Genomic DNA, 18,899 nt, shown 5'->3' on the forward strand with positions numbered 1-18,899 from the left:
GTGTTTCTTCTGATCCATCTGCATAGTGCAGATCAAAGGCCCTCATCTTAAACTGAACCCGGGGTGATGGTGCCCTGTTTGCACAGTCCTGGGTTTGCGCGTGAATCCTATCGCCAGTCCTGCATGTCGCCAAGAGTGTCTTTCATGCTGTAGGAGTCTGCATTTAAGTTGTTAAATACAGTTTGGGTTACTTTTGGTCTGGCTCTGTTCAGCTACTTACCGGACACAAGAAAAAAATAAAAAAAAAGGAGATTTATCTCTGAATGCGTCGAAGATGCTCCGACTGCGCTCCCTCGGCCATTTACAGTCACGGAGCTGAGCAGCGGCCCCTTTTCGCAAGGCCCCGCTGCCGCCTGCTTACCCCACGTGGGTTGTTCACCCTCCTGGTCTGCAGTGTGCCAGTTTTGCACCGCACTTCTTAAAGCACACAGAAACTCAGTCTGGGGTTGCGGTTTGCGCTCCTTGTGTGTTTATGATGCATTATTTTGCTGCCTGTGAAAGTGCCATAACATTTAAAAATAAATCAGGATTCAAATATCTGCTAGCTTCGTTGTACGCGTGCCGCTAAAGAGAAGTGTGGGCTACAAATGGGTTCTGGCACTGGATATATTTATGCAGATACCCTGTCAGAGACTGAAATATCACCTGCATTCACGCAGTGAGGCGAATCTTGAACAGCAGGCTTGGAAGAAGAAAGGTTGTGTGGACGCTTGGTTTGTGGCTGCGGAAATATTTTCAGAGGTTGGGACTCGAAAGTTTTGTTTTGTCTTAAAAAAGCCCTTCTTAGCTGTGATGCTTATCTGTGTCAGAGCAGCAGAAAAGGCCTTTCGAGCCTCTCTAGGAAGTTCGCTGTGGCCTGGTGCTCTGTACCTGTGTCTATTTCGAGCTGCCCGTGACTCACTCCGTCCTGCCGTGACAGGTAACAGCCCCGACAGTCGTCCTGTTTGCACCTCTCCGAATGGGGCAGCGCTCCGTTTCCCCAGGGGAGGCAGGCAAAAGGGGGCAGTCTGGTGTCCCGTGCAGGATCCTTAAGAAGCAAATGCAGAAGGTTAACAGCAGCCCACTGCATGGCTGTTCGCTGCAATGGTTGCCTGCGTTACCGAGGTTAGGTTTTTCATGCTGCATCTTTGATCTGTGTGGAGCCCGCTCTTGCTAGACTAGTGGAAAATAGACTCGTTCGGCTTTGCGAGGCACGTGACTTTTTTTTTTTAAGCTACTCTGAAATGAACTGTGGGTTTCCATGGGCGTATCGACTCCTGACCAAACAGGATATCTTCTGTGGGTGCTGCCTGCTCTTTGCACTGCTTGCAGTGTGCAGTTAGCATTGTTCCGAGCGGCTGTGGCATAGCTGCACGGCCTGGCCGAGGGCTGCTTTGTGCCTCGCGTCGAATGAAGGTGAGTGGCAAAGGATGCTGCGACTACTGAGATGCAGAGAGAGAAGTCACCTGAAACACAGCGGGGTGCAGGAGGTAGCAGATAAGTTTTCTGCGTGGTTGGAGTAAAGAGGGGAGAGAGGAGGTGGTGTCACAAGCGTGCATCTGGCCTCGAGCACGAGTGCATGGTGCTGCTTCTCTTGCTGCATGCTCTACCATCCTTTCTGCTCAGGCCACTGAAAATCCTGGCCGTGAACGTGTGCTTAATTCAGACCGGGTCAATAAGCTCAGGGCTGGTCACCAGAAAATAAAATAAATTGTCTGCACCAGGCAGGAGAGTGAAGCACAGATCCGAGCTGCACATTCCTCGTGGCACCGGCACAGTAACTTGCAGATTTACCGGTACTGGCCTAGAAACAGCGTAAGCACATGCTGCAACAGCCGAGCTAACAACACCCTCCTTCTCAGCTGCGGCACTGTTATCCCTGTCACGCGAATGCAAATTTCTATGCAGAGACAATTTCCAGACCTTGAGCAGAGCCAGCTTGGGTGTGTTGGCGTCGCCACCCTTTTTGCTTGCTCTTCTGTTCGTCTGCCCAAAGCCAGCACAGGTGTCAGCAGCTCTGGTGAGAGCGTCTTTTATGTTCCCACCGACTTGGTTGGACTGGGAACGGCGTTGACAGAAGCCATCAGAAGGCGGAGATGGGCCCTCCCGATGGCCCCGCTCGCTATTTCGGCAGGGAGGGAGCAGCGGGGTGGGAAGAAGCAGTGGGTGCCGATGCCTGTGCAGAGGGCTCTGAGCTCCCTGCTCTCCTCCCGGCCAGCCGGGGAATGGGCAAAATGCCACGGGAATTGTCCATACTTAAAAAAAAAAAAAAAAAAAAAAAAAAAAAAAAAGAGAGAAAGAAAGAAAAAGGATCAACCCTAAACGATCATCATGGTGCTGAAACCATGGAGTGTAAAGAATAAAGACAGGATTTGGCCCTGTCCCGCGTGGCTGCTGGAAGGGAGGACGAGCGACACCTGAAGACGGGGGTGGAGGTGCGTGGAAGCAGCAGAGCTGTTTGCGGGACGGTTGCTTTGGCCCTTCGAGGAATCTTACGTTTCCCAGCTCTGTAACGGAGACTGTGGGAGATGGTTCACGTCCGTTTTCCTCTGGGAACGGAGTTGCCAGGCAATTATTTTACACCCTATAGCACTGCCGACATGTCTCTTCAAGTCCGATCTCTTACCACATAACTGAGAAAATGTATTTTACATTAAAAAGCAGCCTTTAAAAAAGGCCCTTCAGGCATAAAGTCAATGTGTTTTCTATATATAACCCCGTGTTATTAATACAATGAACTTATCTGTAGACTCCGTGGGTGAATGTGACTTACCATTGGAGATACGAACAATATGATGTTCGTTTTCAATGCACTGTGTGTAAGACTCCGGTCATACACACACACGACATACGCACAGCGGTGCCCCCAGCCTTCAATTCATTCCTTCGTGACAAAGTGGGGCAATGGTGTGAGGCAGCTTTGCGGATTGCATTTTTGCTGAGCATTAATGTAAAATAAACAGCCTCTAGAGAGAACAAATCTACCTTGGGTCAGAAATGCCAGGATGTATAGATCTGGGGCAGACAGGAATGATGAATGTGAGCGAGTATTATCGAACTGAGTCCAGAATGGCATGACAAAAGCTTCGCTGGGTTTACTTACAGGGGTTGCAATATAAGTCTGTTTGGCTGAAAAAATTTAAGGTGGTGATTGATGTTGTTGCTTTTTTCCTTTTTTTTTTTTTTTTTTAAATGTGGGTAGTTTATCAGTGTATGCATCGTGTGAGATCATTTCCCTCTTTCAATCATTGAAGAGCGTTTCGGAGGGGACTGAGGAGGCCCCTTTAGCCCAGGTCCTTGTGAATGCTGAAATGTCTTTGAAAACCGAGACGGACACATTTGTGCAGAGTTCCCGGGCTCTGTAAGAAGAGGGAGGAATGAGGTACATGAGCTTGCAGATAGCACAAGCATCGTATAAGTTTCAATTACGGTTATTGTATGTTAGGTGGTGCCTTCGTATAGGCAGCAGGCTGGGTTACGTGGCATTTCGGGATCCCCAGGCCTGCTTTTTGGGAGAGGAAGACGTGCAGGAGCCCAGACTGATGTAGTTTAGGGTGGTCCAATTGATTTCTCTGGTGTAGGCTTACTCTGGAGGAGCATGAACTTGCAAAAAGCACCAATAGCTTCTGACCTGTTGATCTCATAGCTAAATCTCAGTGCTGGGCAAGGGGTGTCTTGAGTGGGTAAAATGGGGCTCCTGGAGGTGGGATGCAGTTAGAGCTGGAAAGGCAGTTCCCGATGAAGGAGGTGGGATGAGTGAAGGTCTCGAGACATGGAAAAAAAAAGGCCGTGGGGCTGGCACGCTTGTGTGCGTGCAGTCCTGCAGCTAAAGCGCTCTGCAGGTGCAGCGCCCTGTGGCCTGTTCAGGACCGATCTATAGGAAAGACGCGAGGACATAACAGTAACAGGGATCTCGGCAGAGCAGAGCTGTGTTCAGCCCAGGTGCAAACCCGCACGAAGCTGTAGCTGCAATGCTGCTCCCACCATGCCTGGGTGCTGGCATCTGCCGTGATCACAACACCGTCTGTGCTGCCTCTCTCCTGCCACTCCTCTGGACTTGCCTGGTCAGTGGATGGTTTCACAGTTACCTCTTTGGGATAAAACTCTCCTTCCAAGGCACTGGGCCCATGCATCTCATCTGTCTGACTTTTACTGGGTTGTTGTAACAGCAGCCCTGTAACTATTCTCATCATAGAGCAGAAACTCTTAACTGAACGTCCTCCTAACCTGCTCATTCCAGCCGTGACAAAACAGCTGCGTGACTTCCAGCGGCCAGGAACTAGCGAGTTCACAGCTAGCGAGGCGGGCTCCTGGCGCGTCCCGCTGTGGTTTAGCGGGAGGCTGTCCGTCTGAAGGCCCCGGGCTGCCGCACTGCTCCGTGCCCCGCGTCCCTGCTGGGAACGCAGCCGCCTCGTGGGCTGCGCTCCCGAGCGCTCGGCCTGGTCTCAGCGCACAAGGACTCTTTGTAATCCTCGCGGCCTTTCCACGTGACGTGGGTATTTTTGCACGGACCTGTCGTGTCTTCTGCAACGTTTACATAACTCTCGGTAAATAGAGCTAGTGTCGGGGAGCTGCGGTGGCTCCTGGGCAGCAGGCTTGTGAGGAAACAGGGGCAGCACAGCGCTGGCTTTTCAGCCGGCCGTGTCCCGCACGCAAGCTGCAGCCGTTCGGTCAGGTTACGAACGGGGCTGCTGGGATGCAGGAAGCCCTGGAAAGGTGGGGTGTAGAAGAAAGCGAAAAGAACGACTCGACCCTGGGCAGAGGTTGGTTTTGGGTAAATGCAGGTAACATCTCCGCTGTGCTAACGCTGGTGTTGTGGTCAGTGTGCGTGTTTAAGGTCACGGCCAATGTCAAAGCAAAAATTGGGGCTGTGCTTTCGGCTCCTGCCACTCTGGAGGTAACAGTTATATTCCTGGTTTATCTGGCTAAAAATCTGCATGTTGACCATTTATTTCCAAGCCCTATTTTTATCTGGGGATTTTCTTCCATGACTGTCAGTGGTTTTGCACGCTCAGAGTTGTTTGCTCATCTTGGAGAGATTCCCCCTTCTGCCAAACCACGTCTTGGTGGGACCTCAGCTATCGCCGTGCTCCCCTGGGGCCGTGCTGAAGGTGGTGGCCGGGTTTCGGGAGGGCAGGAGGATCTGCACTGTGGCTGTTCTGCCTCAGGTGGGTGCAGCACTGCCGGCTCTGACCGCAGCGCCTCGAACTACAGCGCTGGTCACCAGGCGTTTTCAGCTGGGGGATCTGGGAGAGAAGGAGCTCGCCTGCACTCCTAATGTTCCTTGCACCTCACAAACCGAGGATGTCTCTTGGTGCGAGTAAGGATCGAAACGGCAGCAGGAGCTCCTCCAGCCTGCTGGCACAGCAGGGCTAGCAGACAGGAACCACGCAGTTCCCAAGGGAAGTCCGAAGGCGCCTGCCTGCTTCTGCCTCTCCGTGCCGTTGCGGCCAGCAGCCTCGCCCCGTCACCTTCTGCTTTAGCAGCTGCAGGTTGTGCTGAGAGCCCAGGTGCCTGAAGGGGGTTCCCGTAGCAGGGGGCTGGCTGTGCAGAATGTGTACGCGTTGGCTGCGTGGTGCTGAACGCTGGAGTCCTCCTGGTGTGAGCGCACTGACCCTGCCAGCTCACACCTCGCAGTGAAGCCAGCCCGTGCCGTGGGTGATGAACGCAGCTGTGTCACGGCAGTGCCTGGTGGGATAGCCTTGGGTGGTACACTTCTCCCTGCCTCGGTGCACCTCACCATAAAGATACCCAGGTAGTGGTTTGGGGCTGTGTCTGTCCCCACCTGCTCCACTGTGCCTCCGCAGCTCCCGCGGAGGGTTGGCGATGGTGGCGTTGTTCCGTGTGCGCTCAAGCACTGCTGGCTGGAGGTCGCTGGAGCCAGGGACAGGCTGTGCTGTGCCCTCTGGAAAGGGTCAGCATTTCTCCCGGTGAATCACAGATCTGTTTCACCCCAACAGGTACCATACCCCCCGTTTCAGGTGGAGCCGCGGTCTCCTCACCGTTAGACCCACACATCTTCACTTGGGTTTGGTGGGGGGAAGAATTATTGCATTGTCTGCAGTCAGGGGCTGGATTTTTAGGGTTTTTGTTTATTTGGTTTTGGCCTTGTTCATCTCTTGGCTCTTCAGTCCAGGATGATTACAGCACTGGCACAAAATGGCCACTGCCTGTACGGGACAAAGGCTGGATTTTCAAAAATCACGAATACCGTCGGGTTTTGTAGACCTGGCTCTGACTCTTCTCAGGTTGAGGTCTGGGGGCTTTTGCTGGTGCAGAGCAGCAGCAGTGGGCTGTTTCTGTTCTTCCCTTTTGTGGCTGCTGGGGCTGTCTTTGTCCGAGCTGTGCCCTGGTGTCCCCTAGCAGAGGCTAGCTGCCCCCGGACAAGAGCTGCTGTCAGAATACTTTAAAGTCGGTCAGGCTGGCTCCTGCTTCGTGAGGTTTATCAGCAAAGATTTTCAGTGCCTCCAGTGGGAGGCTATTTTTGTTCTATCCAGGGGCTACCTTCTGCTGTGAGGTCTTTATAATGTGTTTTTGTGTGTGTGTGTGTTTGTTTTTTTAAATAAAAAAAAAAGAGAAACTTGCCTGTTTAAGGACGACCTTAAACATCTTCATCTTTTGCAGTCTGAAAAACAAGGTAGTCTTTTATCCAAGGTAAACATTTTTGGCATTTCTGTGACACTTTCAAAAAAAATTTCTTGTGATTTTCCCGTATAAAACGGACACTGCTATAGACAGGAGAATGTGCTGAGCTTTCTCCCTTGAGCAGGGATGACAGCGAGCGAGGCACCCAACGTTTCGTCTCCCCGCTTTGATCCGTGCCTTGACTGTTGCATAAAACCCACGTTGTGTTTCGTTGCACCGAATAATCAAAACTGGATGACATCTCAAGAGAGCAGCTGGTCCATTTTCCTGCCCTTTGGCGAGATCAGTCGTACCTGTGTTGTTCCTGACAGATGCTGGCCTGTGGTCTTTTTAAAGAGCTCTGCAGCCTCTCCAGGCAGCCTGTTTCCCTGTTTGACAACCCTCGCCAGCAGAAGGCTGTTTTCCCCCCCAACCTTGTGTTTAACCTGAATCGTCTTTGCTGCAGTTTAAGCCTGTCACTGCTTGCGCTGCCCAATTTGAAGACAAAGAACAAATCACTCCTTTCTGCGGCAATGTGAAGCATTTGAGGACTATTCTTGTACCTCTTTCATGTTAAATAACAGCTATTTGTTAAATTTTCCTTTCTTTGTTGTAGATTTAGATCTTCTGTGTAAATCTTAATTTGCTACTCTTCTCAGAACTATTCTGCAATTGAAGATCCAAGTCATTAACCAATTCACAAACAGTTTAAGCCATTTGCTCGGCGTTTTATTTAAATGCTTTAATGGAAGCCTTCTCTGCCAGCCAAATTGCCTATTTGTGCGTCGCTGTCTCTGACTGACTTCATGGCCTCGTGCTAGCCTGGGAGCCAAGTACCCGCAAGGTTTTCTGCTGCTCAATAACCGCGGTTCTTTCCAGGAGGAAGATCAGGTGCCTGGCGTGATGTGTGGCTTGGGGCGGTTTTGCATTGGTCCTGTGGGACGGTGCTTTAGGAACATGAAGGTTGCATGGTCAGATGGAAAGGAGCCCTAAGAGAGGCTTGCTGATCACAGAGTCTCAGGGCTCTGTAAGCACCCAGTATGTGGATATCGATGTGTTAGGAGTTTGGAAATGAACACGTGTGCAGACAAGTGGAAGGTCGTGAAGTGTCCCTTGGCGTTAGGACCTTCCAGCAGGGCTGCGTTTGAACTTGGAGGTCAGCTGCCGCTGTGCTGTGATTTGGATGTCCTTGATTTGTAGGTTTTTGGCTGTAAGGGAGAGTCGAGGAAACTTGTGCTTTAGCAGGGCATACGAGGAGGGCAGAAAGCAGTTTGTGTTCCCTTTCAGTAACTCTATCTGGATTTCTCTGTTGTAGGTGAGTGTTTTAACCACCTTGGAGCGGCGATTCAACCTGCAGAGCGCTGATGTGGGCGTCATTGCCAGCAGCTTCGAGATCGGCAACCTGGCCCTCATCCTTTTCGTGAGCTACTTCGGAGCCCGAGGACACAGACCACGCTTGATAGGATGTGGAGGGATAGTCATGGCCTTGGGCGCCCTGCTTTCTGCATTGCCTGAATTTCTGACCCACCAGTATGAATACGAATCTGGGGAAATACGCTGGGGAGCCGAAGGGAGGGATGTGTGCGCTGCCAACGGGTCCGCCAGCGATGAGGGACCAGACCCAGACCTTATCTGCAGAAATCGGACTGCTACCAACATGATGTACTTGCTGCTCATCGGAGCACAGGTCCTCCTGGGCATTGGTGCTACCCCCGTCCAGCCCCTGGGAGTTTCCTACATTGACGACCACGTGAGGCGGAAAGATTCCTCTCTGTACATAGGTGAGGCTCGCTGAACTGCTCGCTGAAAGTTTTCCTTGAGGGCAGGTGTGTCCCTTTTGTCGTATTTGTCGGCAGTGGAAGGGATGCCTTGACGTTTCTTCTCTGTGTGCATCTGTGCCCAGGAAGGTAACGAAGCACTGGGCTGTACCGAAGTGGTTGGTAAGCAGCAGGGAAGCACGCTGACACTTTCCTTTATTGTAGGAGTTGACAGCTGTGGTAATTATTAGTGGGTAATTAGAACGATGCTTACTCCTTTTATTGCGTGTACCCGTATTGCTTTAAATTCTGATATGGTTTGTTTACGGTTGAGTTTTAGGTGAAGAATTTCCAAGTAGCATATGTGGTGATAACTTTTTTGTCCCAAGACACCCCAGTTCCTTTTCCCTTCTGAAGCACCCGACTGCATCTGAGCAGTTCTTGCTGTATAAGGAGACAGAGAAGAGATGCGTGTCATGGCACTACCACCATCACATTTCAGCAAGCAAGTGCCCGTTGTGGAGTAGGACCCCAGAAAATGTGATCCCTGTAAGGAAACAGGATGCGGAAGCTGGTGATGTCTATTTTGAGATCTGGTGAGCCTAGAGTTGAGCTCATGATTCTGGTGATCATGTTGCAAAATTATTCCAGATGGCTAAGATATGAAATTTGGGTTCGGTTACCCGGTCAAACATCTCCGCTATTTCAGTAAAGTTCTCATGGGTTTCAGCAGCAGTACCCTCTGTGACAGTTTTAAAGAGGATGCTGTGGGTGAAGCTGTTCTCTGGGGGAAAAAAAACCTCCCTGGCTTGGCTCATTCTTCTTTCTTCAGGACTTGTCACCAGGTAAATGGCTCCAGTGCATTAAATCACAATAGAGGTGAAGTCTGTGCTGCTGTTAATGTGTTCTTCTGCAGTAGTTAGTAGAGTTTTTAGTAACAAAAACTGCGTGCACTCGTGCCTTCATCCCTCACTTGGCTTTTAAACATCAACCAAGCAGACGGTCCCATTGGCAGCTATTCTTTTTTCTAAGACACTCATCAAGCTCCCAACCATAACTGAACACAGCTATGGGATGGCCAAAGCTGGGCAGTCCCACTGACTTTCTAATGGCCTTAAATGTCTTGGGGTAGCGCAGAGGCCTGTTAAAACAACTAACTATACAGCATGGTATAGCATTCCTGGATGTATTTCTACCTGGCTTAGATGTTCTTCTACATATTCAAAGTGTGTCTGTGTTTTCCTGTAACTGGCCATAAAATCCTAGTATTTCTGTTATTGCTTGTTACTACCTTCACTTTGTTCTGTAAGTGCTTGTGAGGGATCCTCTGGATAGAGCAGGGTGATATATAAAATGCAAGGTACGGTACAACCCAAAGGTGAATAATGAGACTAAATTCACTGGGGCAATTTTGCCAACACCATAAATGATGAGTTGGAATTAAGAGCGATTCTACGATTATCTATTATAAATAACTATATGGAGGAGCAGCAACTTCTTTCAGGCTGTTCCACGGGCGTTTTTGAAGCAATGCTTCATGTCTGAGAACAGGATTAAGGAGGGTGCGTAAGAGGAAGATTAGGAAGAGTGATTCTTTCTGTTCCTTAGATACATTCATCTTGTATGCTAAAATATCTTCTTTAAAGTTGGCAGCTCAACTGTAGCTGGGAAAATACAGCCAGAAAAAAATGATTTCTGCTTCCTATGTGCAGTTTCATGATTTTTCCTTCAGATACGCGCTTCTAACCGTGTAGCGTTCCTTTCTACAGGTAGAATGTATCATAATCATAAAATCATGATCTGGACTTCTATATATAAAATGTGGGTTGCAGAAGAGTGCATGTGTATGCACACTCAGCCAGTCATCTGATTGAATGAAGTTTAATATTAGTCCTGTCCTGAGCTATCCATCACAAGTAGGTTTTTGGCTAGGGGATGATGAATTCTTACATCAAACCGCAATCAATTTGGTTAGTGAAAATAAAAGCTAGCAGGAAAAAATGAATAGGAAAAAATGTGCTCTGTGAATGAATATAAATGGAGAGGGTGCTGGTGGAAATACGTGTCTTCTCAGGTTCGTGAGTGCTTGAGAGGTGGTCCAGTTCTGTAGTTTAAGATGCCGTTTGAGAATTATGTGCTTGGATTTGTGTTTAACTGCTTATTTTTGTCGATGTCGTCAATGCAATTTTCAGTGGCCTTAGCAGAAAGCTGGCTGAGCAGCTTACCCGCTTCGTTCTCCTGTTTCACAGAGGAAATAACTGCAGAGTGCGTACTGTCACTGGGCTATGTTTATAGCAGTTTTCTTTCTCATAATAGCACGCTCACTCAGTAGGGGCTACTCTGTGTGTGACCGGATGAAACGTTTTTGGGTAAGTTCCCTCAGTTTAAATTAGGAGTAAATCTGGCATAGGCTGTTCCCTCAGGATAGAAACTAATTAATAACAGTGGTAATAGTCTGGCCAAGCTCTCCATCTTGGCTGGGAAGAAATGATCAGATTGACCAGACCGTGCTGCCTTCGGTATATTGCTGCTGTCAAGTATGGATGGGCTGCATTTGGGCTCCGTTGTAGCTGGGGGAAGAAATAGTCTCTTACCTGACAGCTTAGTGCCAGTAATTGTTCACCTGCAATAAAATTCCTCTTTTGTCCCAAGGCAGTGAATTAGACGGAACTAAACCCATGCACTGCATTTTTCCCTTCCCTCCAAGTTGTGCAAGAGTTCAGTGGAGTAACTTCAGATAATCTCATACCACCTCCGTGCAGGGAAGTGACAACACAGGAAGACTGCTCTGTGTAACAAAAAAAAAAACAAAACACAAAAACAAACAAACAAAAAAAACCCCACAACCTTCTTTGTATTAATATAAATGCGTCTATGAAGAAGAATGCAGATGTGTTACTACACGGGATTTAAAGTGGAACTTTACTTTCCAATAGTAGTGAAAGCCAGTAGCGTCAGTGAAATAGAATACATTTATGGCCCTGAAGTCTGTGAAATCCTGCACACTGGTTTCTCTGCGATGACGTGCACACGGGAGGTGGGCAGTGCCCCTCTGCTGTGCACCCTTTGAAGGCAGAGGCTGTTCAGGCTTGTGCTCTTCCAAGGAGGTGGGGATTGATGGAGTTTCATAATTAGAGCGATAGGGTGAACTACTACGGGGAGGTATCTCTGTGGCACGGGCTGCTGACATGTAGCTTCATGTTTCTGGAGCTAACAGCAGTTACAGGAGGTTTTTTGATGCCTGCTAACAAACTCAAACAGATCCTGTTGCTGTAGTAACCAGCCCTAGGAAAAGGGCTGTGCTGTGGTAACTGAGGGCAAATCGAATCAGAAAGATACACGCGCACGAGCACGCGCCAAGGGATGTCCAACAGAAAACTCATTTGTGCTGTAACAGAGTTTGGAAGGTAGCAGGACCACGTCTGCTCCTGCTAATGATGGGAAATACATTCCCTTCCATTTCAGCAACCAAGAGCAAAGGTCATGAAGTTGGCAATAACATCGAAAAAAATGAGAAAATGTAGGAGTTTTCTTAGCTGTTTGAAGTTGGGGAAGTCTTCTGTTATGGTGCTTTTCTCTCCTTGCCTGCTGTCGGATTTAAGATCTCGGCTCCAGTTCAAAGATTCCCAGCTGAGCAGGATAGTGCTACCTGCATTTATCGGCATTTGGCATAAGCAGCCCCTCCGAGGGGAGGAGTTCCTTGCTCCTGCAGACTGCAGGACTCATTGCTGCAGTTATACTAATATTAAAATCCCCTCAATTTGTGGCATTGTTGGCTTTAAAGGGGGAAAAGCATTTTGAGGACTCCTTACTACACAGTTCCTTTTTCCACCCGCTAATGACTCACTTGACATTTCCCTCCTCAGTGCCTCTTCTGCTAGCTCTTGCGAAGTTCTGTAGAAATCGATGAAGACTTTGTCACTGGGAGGGGGATCAGAGGCATCGCGGAGCTGATCCAGGGGAAAAATGACAGCGGCTGTATGGATTTGCTGCCTCCCAGATGAGCAAGAGCTTGCAAGCGGTTTCTGGTCACTGGAGTGCCCACGTTGGTGTCAGCAGTGGTTTGCGTGTTCAGGTAGAGCCAGGGCAGGGCCGTGGCAGGTGAATGTTGTTGGCAGTCTCCTTATGCTCCTTCTGGGCTTCCTGCAGCATTTACCATTTGCTGCTGAAGCTGTTGCGCCTCGTCTAGAACACGGTTACCTGCAAAGCACAACGAATAGCTCGGGGAGCCGCTATTCGATCTGGGACAATTAAAGGCTGCATTATGGAGGGGAAGTCGCTGTTATTCTGTCTCCTGTTGATGGAGGAAATTGGTATTGATGTTGGAGGGGGGCAGTGCCGGGCTGCGTGGCGCTTGGCTCGTTCAGAAGAATGCTGTGTTGGTCTTTAATGTGCCAGGGACTTTCATCAGGTTCTCCCAGGCTGTCTCGGTGCTTAATTTCATGTCCACGTGCCCCACACAGAGGACTGAAGTCCTGGTGACCCGCAGAAATGGCTCTAAGAGGAAGACTGACTCGAGGGAAGTCCCAGAAAGGGCAAGTCTGAGCCAGAATGAGTGACGAGGAGCGATGAGTGAGTGCTCCTCCGTCGGCAGTCCAAGGGTGTGTGCCTGACCTCGGTGTGCTCGGGGGAATACAGCTGTTCTTGGTCTGCTTCGTGGCGGGGTGGAGGAACAGAGAAACAGAGAACTCGGCTCTGCTGGATGCGTCCCTTTAGCTGTTTTCTTCCGCCTCATCTTCCAGGCTTCTGTCTGGCCTGTACTGTGTGTATTTGGGTTTATTTTAGGGCTGTTCCCACTGCTGACCCTGATGTAAGAGGCAAACCCAACAGGATGGCGTTTTGTGCCCAGTTCTGCCCAGATGGGACTTACCAGCCCCAGGGAAGGGGACGGTGCCCAGTGCTGTCACTGCTGCCTCTGACCTTCGCAGGGGTTATTTTGCATCAGACGTGTGGAAGCACTTTTGGTTTTGCCACCACAGTTGCAGAGCAATGCTCGCTCTCGCTTCTGGAGCCTTTCTTGCTTGCTGTAAGCATCAACTCGAGATTTGCCGCAGAGGAAGACAAATGTGCCCTAGTTGGAATCTCGCTGTCTCCGGGGATAAATTTGTCCATTTGAAAAATCACTTATGGTAGCTTACGTCAGTCAAAATGACAGCAACCATTGTGTTTTGGAGAAGCAGGAGCGTTTTCGCTACTGACAAGAATTAAATCTGAGCGTATCTATAGCAGTGAGTTAATAGCAAGTTATCAGCGTAAGATGCTGAAATCATCAGAGTTTGAGTCAACATTTTGCGTGTGCCAATACAAAGAAATAGTACTCAGATTTCTATTAGGAAGCACGTGTTGGCAAGCTAAGCAGTTGCTGTGAACCTTGAAACCATTCATCTTCTGTGTATCTGGTGTTACGTATGGTAGGGTTCATCAATAAATACCTACAGGGAAAAAAAAGAACAAAAGGGGGCTTCTGATTTTAAAAGCAAATGTAAAAATATGGTCCATGACATTAAAGAGAAAGCCATAAAAAGCAGAGAGCAGAAAACTTTAACCATCTACAGGGCAACCCCCCCGTTGGCTAATGTCCTTGTGTGCAAGTTAGCACATTTGGAGGAGTGTGGAATGAGCAGTCAGTGACGGCACCTTTCATGATAGAAAAATAATGAATAAGTGTCTCCCATTTATTCTGAAGCCTAAGAATTCTGTTTCCTGGGGGACACAGCATGTAATGCTGGGAAACACGAGTATTTTGGAGCTGAAAGCAGATTGTGCAGATGATCGGGCTTTCATGCTGGAAGCATGTTCTGTTCTGCACGTAGCTTGGTTTCTGCAGCGTGAGCGGTGCTATTTAAAGCTGGTGAGGACCCTCGTTCCCCGCAGAAGTGTGTTGAGATGGGCATTGTTTTGTCCCTTCCCAGTTCTTTAGAATATTTTCTCATCCTCAGATTCCCTCTCCCCATTACCCCTGGGTGCTGCTTTCCTGAGCTCACCTTGTTACCTTGTCACCTTGTCACCTTGCTCAGCCAGCCTTGTGCTTTCCTTAGCCCTTTTCCTTTCGGAGCACACTTCTCCCATGTCTTTCACAGGGGATTTCAGCTGACATTTCCTATTTGTTGTATACCTTCTGCGTGCCCGTCAAGTACCTGCAAGTTTGGTGAGGTGGTCCACCTCCACATGGGCACGTTTGCTTGCAGTGTGAGCTCTTGTTCCGGAGAATTGTTTTTCTCCTCGCTGGGGTGTGCAGTTCCATAGGTACGAAGTATTTTTAGCCTACAGATTTGACAGAATTTTGTGATCGTTTTGTTCGGTAAGTGCATCCTCCTACAGATGATTCGGGGAGCCATTCCTTTCTGCCACAGTCTCCAAAGGGCTGAGAAAGACAAGGTATTAACACAGCACTGAAAGGAGAGTTGTTGCCAACGTGAGTGCTGTGATGCCTGTTCATTAGCGAGAGGTGTCTTTGCGTCAAATTCACTTGTTGTCTTCCCTGTGGACTAACTCCAATCAGTTTAAATTGCACGGCTTCATGTGGATATACCACTATTAACTGTGCTGGCCTAGCCCACTGATCCATTGATAACCTGCAGCCTTTTATAATAAATTATCCCCCTTTGGGGTGAGATCTCTGTCCTCATTTGCTGTGTGTCAGCAGGGCTGGCTTGGTTACACGTGGCCCCTTTTGCAGTGATAATATCCTGGAAAATTAAATGGAAACCTAAACAAGTGTGTAGGGTGTCTTAGAGCAGTAACAATAATCAATTAACAGGAATAACCTTCCCCACTGCAGGCAGGAAGGCTGTTGGGAAAGGCGGTGTTTATTCAATTAAATGTCTATATGAACAAAGTCATAACTGCTGTGGGCTCCGTTATTTTACAGCAAGTGCTCCAGTTACCTTAACCTTCTGTTAATAGCTTTTTTTGTTGTTGTTGCTAAGAGTTGAGTAAATAAAGCTTGGGTCCAACACAAATGAATCTGTGAGACCGTACTGAGGGTGGGAGCTGTTCCCCTGTTGTTACTCTGCGCTCTGTCTGCTTCACAGCTGATTTTTGACTTTAGGGATTTGCTGATTTCAGTGTCTTTTAAAATTAATTTAATTTTTGAACATGTTGGTTTCTCTGTCATGTATTTAAAACAGTTATCATCTGAGAGCCTCATGAGGTACATCATTTCTGTGGCAGCCTCTTTGAAGCAGTGCCCTGGGAGAGAGCTGTTTGTATTTTCAGTGGCAGACATGCAGAGGATGGTACGTATTAGTTCTAAGTTCATAACATTAATTAAATAGATTGGAAGGTGCTGAGCTGACCATGTCAAGAACTGAAGGCCGTATTGTACCTCCTTAATGGCACAAACATCAGCCAGAGCCAACATGTCATCCTGCGTGTTGCCATCAGAGGCTGCAGGTGCTGGCCAGCTTGTGTCTGTCTTGGCCCTTCTCCTGGGCACATGACGGATCTGCAACTCATTGCACAGAAGACGCTTCAAGATGTGAAACCTATAGGTGGGATGCCTCACAACTGTGGGACAAGGCACAGAATTTGCCCCTTTGCCAGCATGAACCAGGGCCCTGGTCTCAAAGCAGTGGTGATTACTTGTTGCTTGATACTGAGGCTTATATTGTCCTGTTCTCTTACCAAAACAATTTGGTATGGAGGGTATTTTAGGATTTGTCAGAAACGATTATCCTACTCATCCTCACCCAAGTGAGCAAAAGACAGCTTCCATGAATTTTGCTGTACCGCTGTAACCTTGCAATAAAAGAAGTCAGTGAACTGAATGGCAGGGGGACTAGTGTTAAAAGATAATCACTGCCTTAAAGTTGCAAGCAGATACTGCTCTCCTTTGTATCCGGACACGCACATGTACTGCCTGGTGTCAGCAGGGCTTAACAGAACGTACCCTGCTGCACAGAGGGGCAGGCAGGGGCTCGGGGCAGCTTGCTCAGCACTGTTACTGCTGCTCTCGGTCGCACTGGGTGATGTCTGCTGCCTTGTGAGCCTCGGGGAAAGCTTGCCTGCATGGCTGCGTGCCTACGGCTAGCTGTTGTGTGGTTATCTGCAGGATAAGGTGCTTCACGGAAGTGTGTAAGTAAACTCGAAACTTTCACAGAAGCTCAATTTGCTTGTGAGCTCATGAGCATGCCCGTGACCCATGTTGCTTGTCACTTTCCATAGGCTTTTTTCACATGCTCCGAGAGCCACTGTGTCATTTTTGTTTGCTGAACCATTTTTCTTTTTTATTTTTTCCCTTTGAAGGGGAGAGGTTGCTGCAGGTCGGCTGGAGCTGGGTGCCTGGCCTGCCGGTGTTCGCACCCTTTGCATGCCAGATAGCGCTTATCTGAGTAACCTAAGTGTTTGGTTTTGCTAAGTCTGGCAGTGCCACGGCGCGCACACACGTGTCGAGCAGTGATCTCTCCCCAGCACAGCAGCTAAATGCAGCAGAGCTGCTGTGGGAGCAGGGCTGGAAGGAGCTTTTCCCTGGGGCTGGGAGGGACAGCAGGGAGGGAAGGCCAGACCTGGGATGAGACTGCCCAAGGCTGTGCGCGTTAGCTGGCACGAGACATCCGAAAGGTGCCTGAGCAACGTGTCAGGCTCAGTATGTGGACCTGTCTAATTAGAAATGAATCGTGTTAACAGCAGAGGAACAGCTGTGACGTGAATCAAAGGTGTGAGGCAGCTCAATAGTGCATGTTTCTGGGGCAGAGCTGCTGTAGAGCCATCGGTGCGGTCCCATCAACTACAGTCGTCCAGTTACCCCGAATGGACTGACCTGGAAGAAAAATGATGAAATCAAATGGTGGGGATTGTATTAAACATATAAGTAGTGTTCGAAATGCTTTGTGGTGGTGTTATAAGCCAGTCGGAAGAGCTCGTTGAAGGGGAGTCCATCCCTGGGGTAGTGTGCAGGCTCAGGGAAGTCAGGCAAGGCCGTGTATGCACGGGTCGGTGACGAACTAAACCCTCCCACCTGGCAGGTTTGTCACCAGGGGCCTGGTGCTGGGATTTAACCTACCGACGATCCGATTCCTGATTTTGGAACCCTGTTTGCTGTGCTGGCAGGAAGGCCGCCTCTAAGCTCGTGCCAAGGTGTTTCCCCACTGACTGACTTGTCACTTCACAGCTGTCAGATCAGCCGCATCTTCCCAACCAGCTCTGCTGTCACGAAACGCTGAGTAAAGGACCTAGACTGAGTCTGGGAAAGGTGGAATCGGCCGTTAGCTGCACCCCAGAAGCTCCAGCAGGGAATGGTGCAGCACAGGTGTAAGATGATGTTCCTCTGTCACGTACACGGTTTGGTTCACCCTGGGGGTACGCTCAAGGCTTTTTTGATCTTTTTTTTTTTTTCCCGTGGAGGAAAATCTCTGGCTTTGCCTTAGAGATTGGAGTTTGGTCCCTGAATTTCTCCTTTGAATTTTGCTGTTTTGAAAGCACTTGGAAACTTTTGGCAGATTTCTTTTTGCCAAGGTGCAGCCATTTCGTTAACTGGGCTGCTAATGAGGTGTTTGGCTTCTCCTTAGAGGAAGCCTGCCCTCACTAAGTCCCCTTTTGATTTCAGTAATAACGATTTTGTCCGGAGGAGGCTATCCAAATGTGGCCCTTTATTAATTAATACCTGAGGATTTCAGTAGTTTCTCAGATGGGTGTTAGCAGCAGGTCACTGACGAATACCTCAGAGCACTTCTCTGCAGCTAGGCAAGACTCTTACAAGGTGCAGAACCCGACCAAAGGCAGCAGATCGAAGCAACAGGGGAAATCCAAGAGTTTAAACAGGTAGGAAAGCAAGATGCGCTGTGCAGTTCTTTCCTTCCTGTCTGCCTCTGCTTGCGTTTTCCCTGCAGTTTGCTTTACGTTGCTGTCTTCAATGTTAGACAAAACATTCCTGCTGCAACCGCTTGTACGAGACAGCGATGTTGCTTATTAGAGTTGAAAAGAAATAATATTAGGAGGGGAAAAGAAAAAAGACAACTGGGACTACTTTCCTGCGTTAGTCATTGCTGCAGAGACCAATTACCCCTGTGATGAAAGACCACCTGTATCTTGTTAGCCATCAGCTAACAACATATGGATGTCTTAATTCAATCATCAAAAGGATAATGCTTGTTAGAGAGAGCTTCCCCTCTGTACCCTTACAAGCTGCGCGCTGGGGGGGCCTCGTAGGGGCGGTGGCTTGTGGGGAGCGAGCTGCAAACATCCCCGGCCGTGCTGCGGAGGCGGAGGAGACACGAGCATCGTTTGATGCTCTGGTCCTCGGCTGTGGGTCGTCTCTTATTTGGGGCCGTTGATGGCTTTGTCCTCTAGATGTAGTTTCTCGTTCATAACAGGATGTAATGTGGTGAAGTTCGGGGGGGGGGGGCTCTATTTTCCCCCCTTGTGTTTGATACACAGGCGCACATCCCTGCCGGGCAAAGATGTTTTACTGTGCTGTTCTGTGGCAACGCGTGCCTTTGTTTCTGCTCCGTAAATCTTGCTGTTCTGGGACTTGTTTTGTCGTGGACAAGCATGCTGCTTTGTGGACTGTCTGAGGGGCAGCACTGCAGGAGACTGAAC

General features: G+C 49.0%; 1 protein-coding gene across 1 annotated transcript in view; it reads left to right on the plus strand.

The window, feature by feature from the left end:
- The window catches only part of SLCO3A1 (solute carrier organic anion transporter family member 3A1), a 130,036-nt gene that overhangs the window by 16,142 nt on the left and 94,995 nt on the right, over positions 1-18,899 (plus strand). Inside the window, exon 2 of the mRNA XM_035554849.2 lies at positions 7,919-8,384. Within this exon, the coding sequence (XP_035410742.1) occupies positions 7,919-8,384 (466 nt within the window). The remainder of the gene's footprint in view (positions 1-7,918; positions 8,385-18,899) is intronic.

The sequence above is a fragment of the Cygnus atratus genome, chromosome 11 (assembly GCF_013377495.2).
Source record: "Cygnus atratus isolate AKBS03 ecotype Queensland, Australia chromosome 11, CAtr_DNAZoo_HiC_assembly, whole genome shotgun sequence".
In the NCBI taxonomy this organism is placed as follows: Eukaryota; Metazoa; Chordata; class Aves; order Anseriformes; family Anatidae; genus Cygnus; species Cygnus atratus.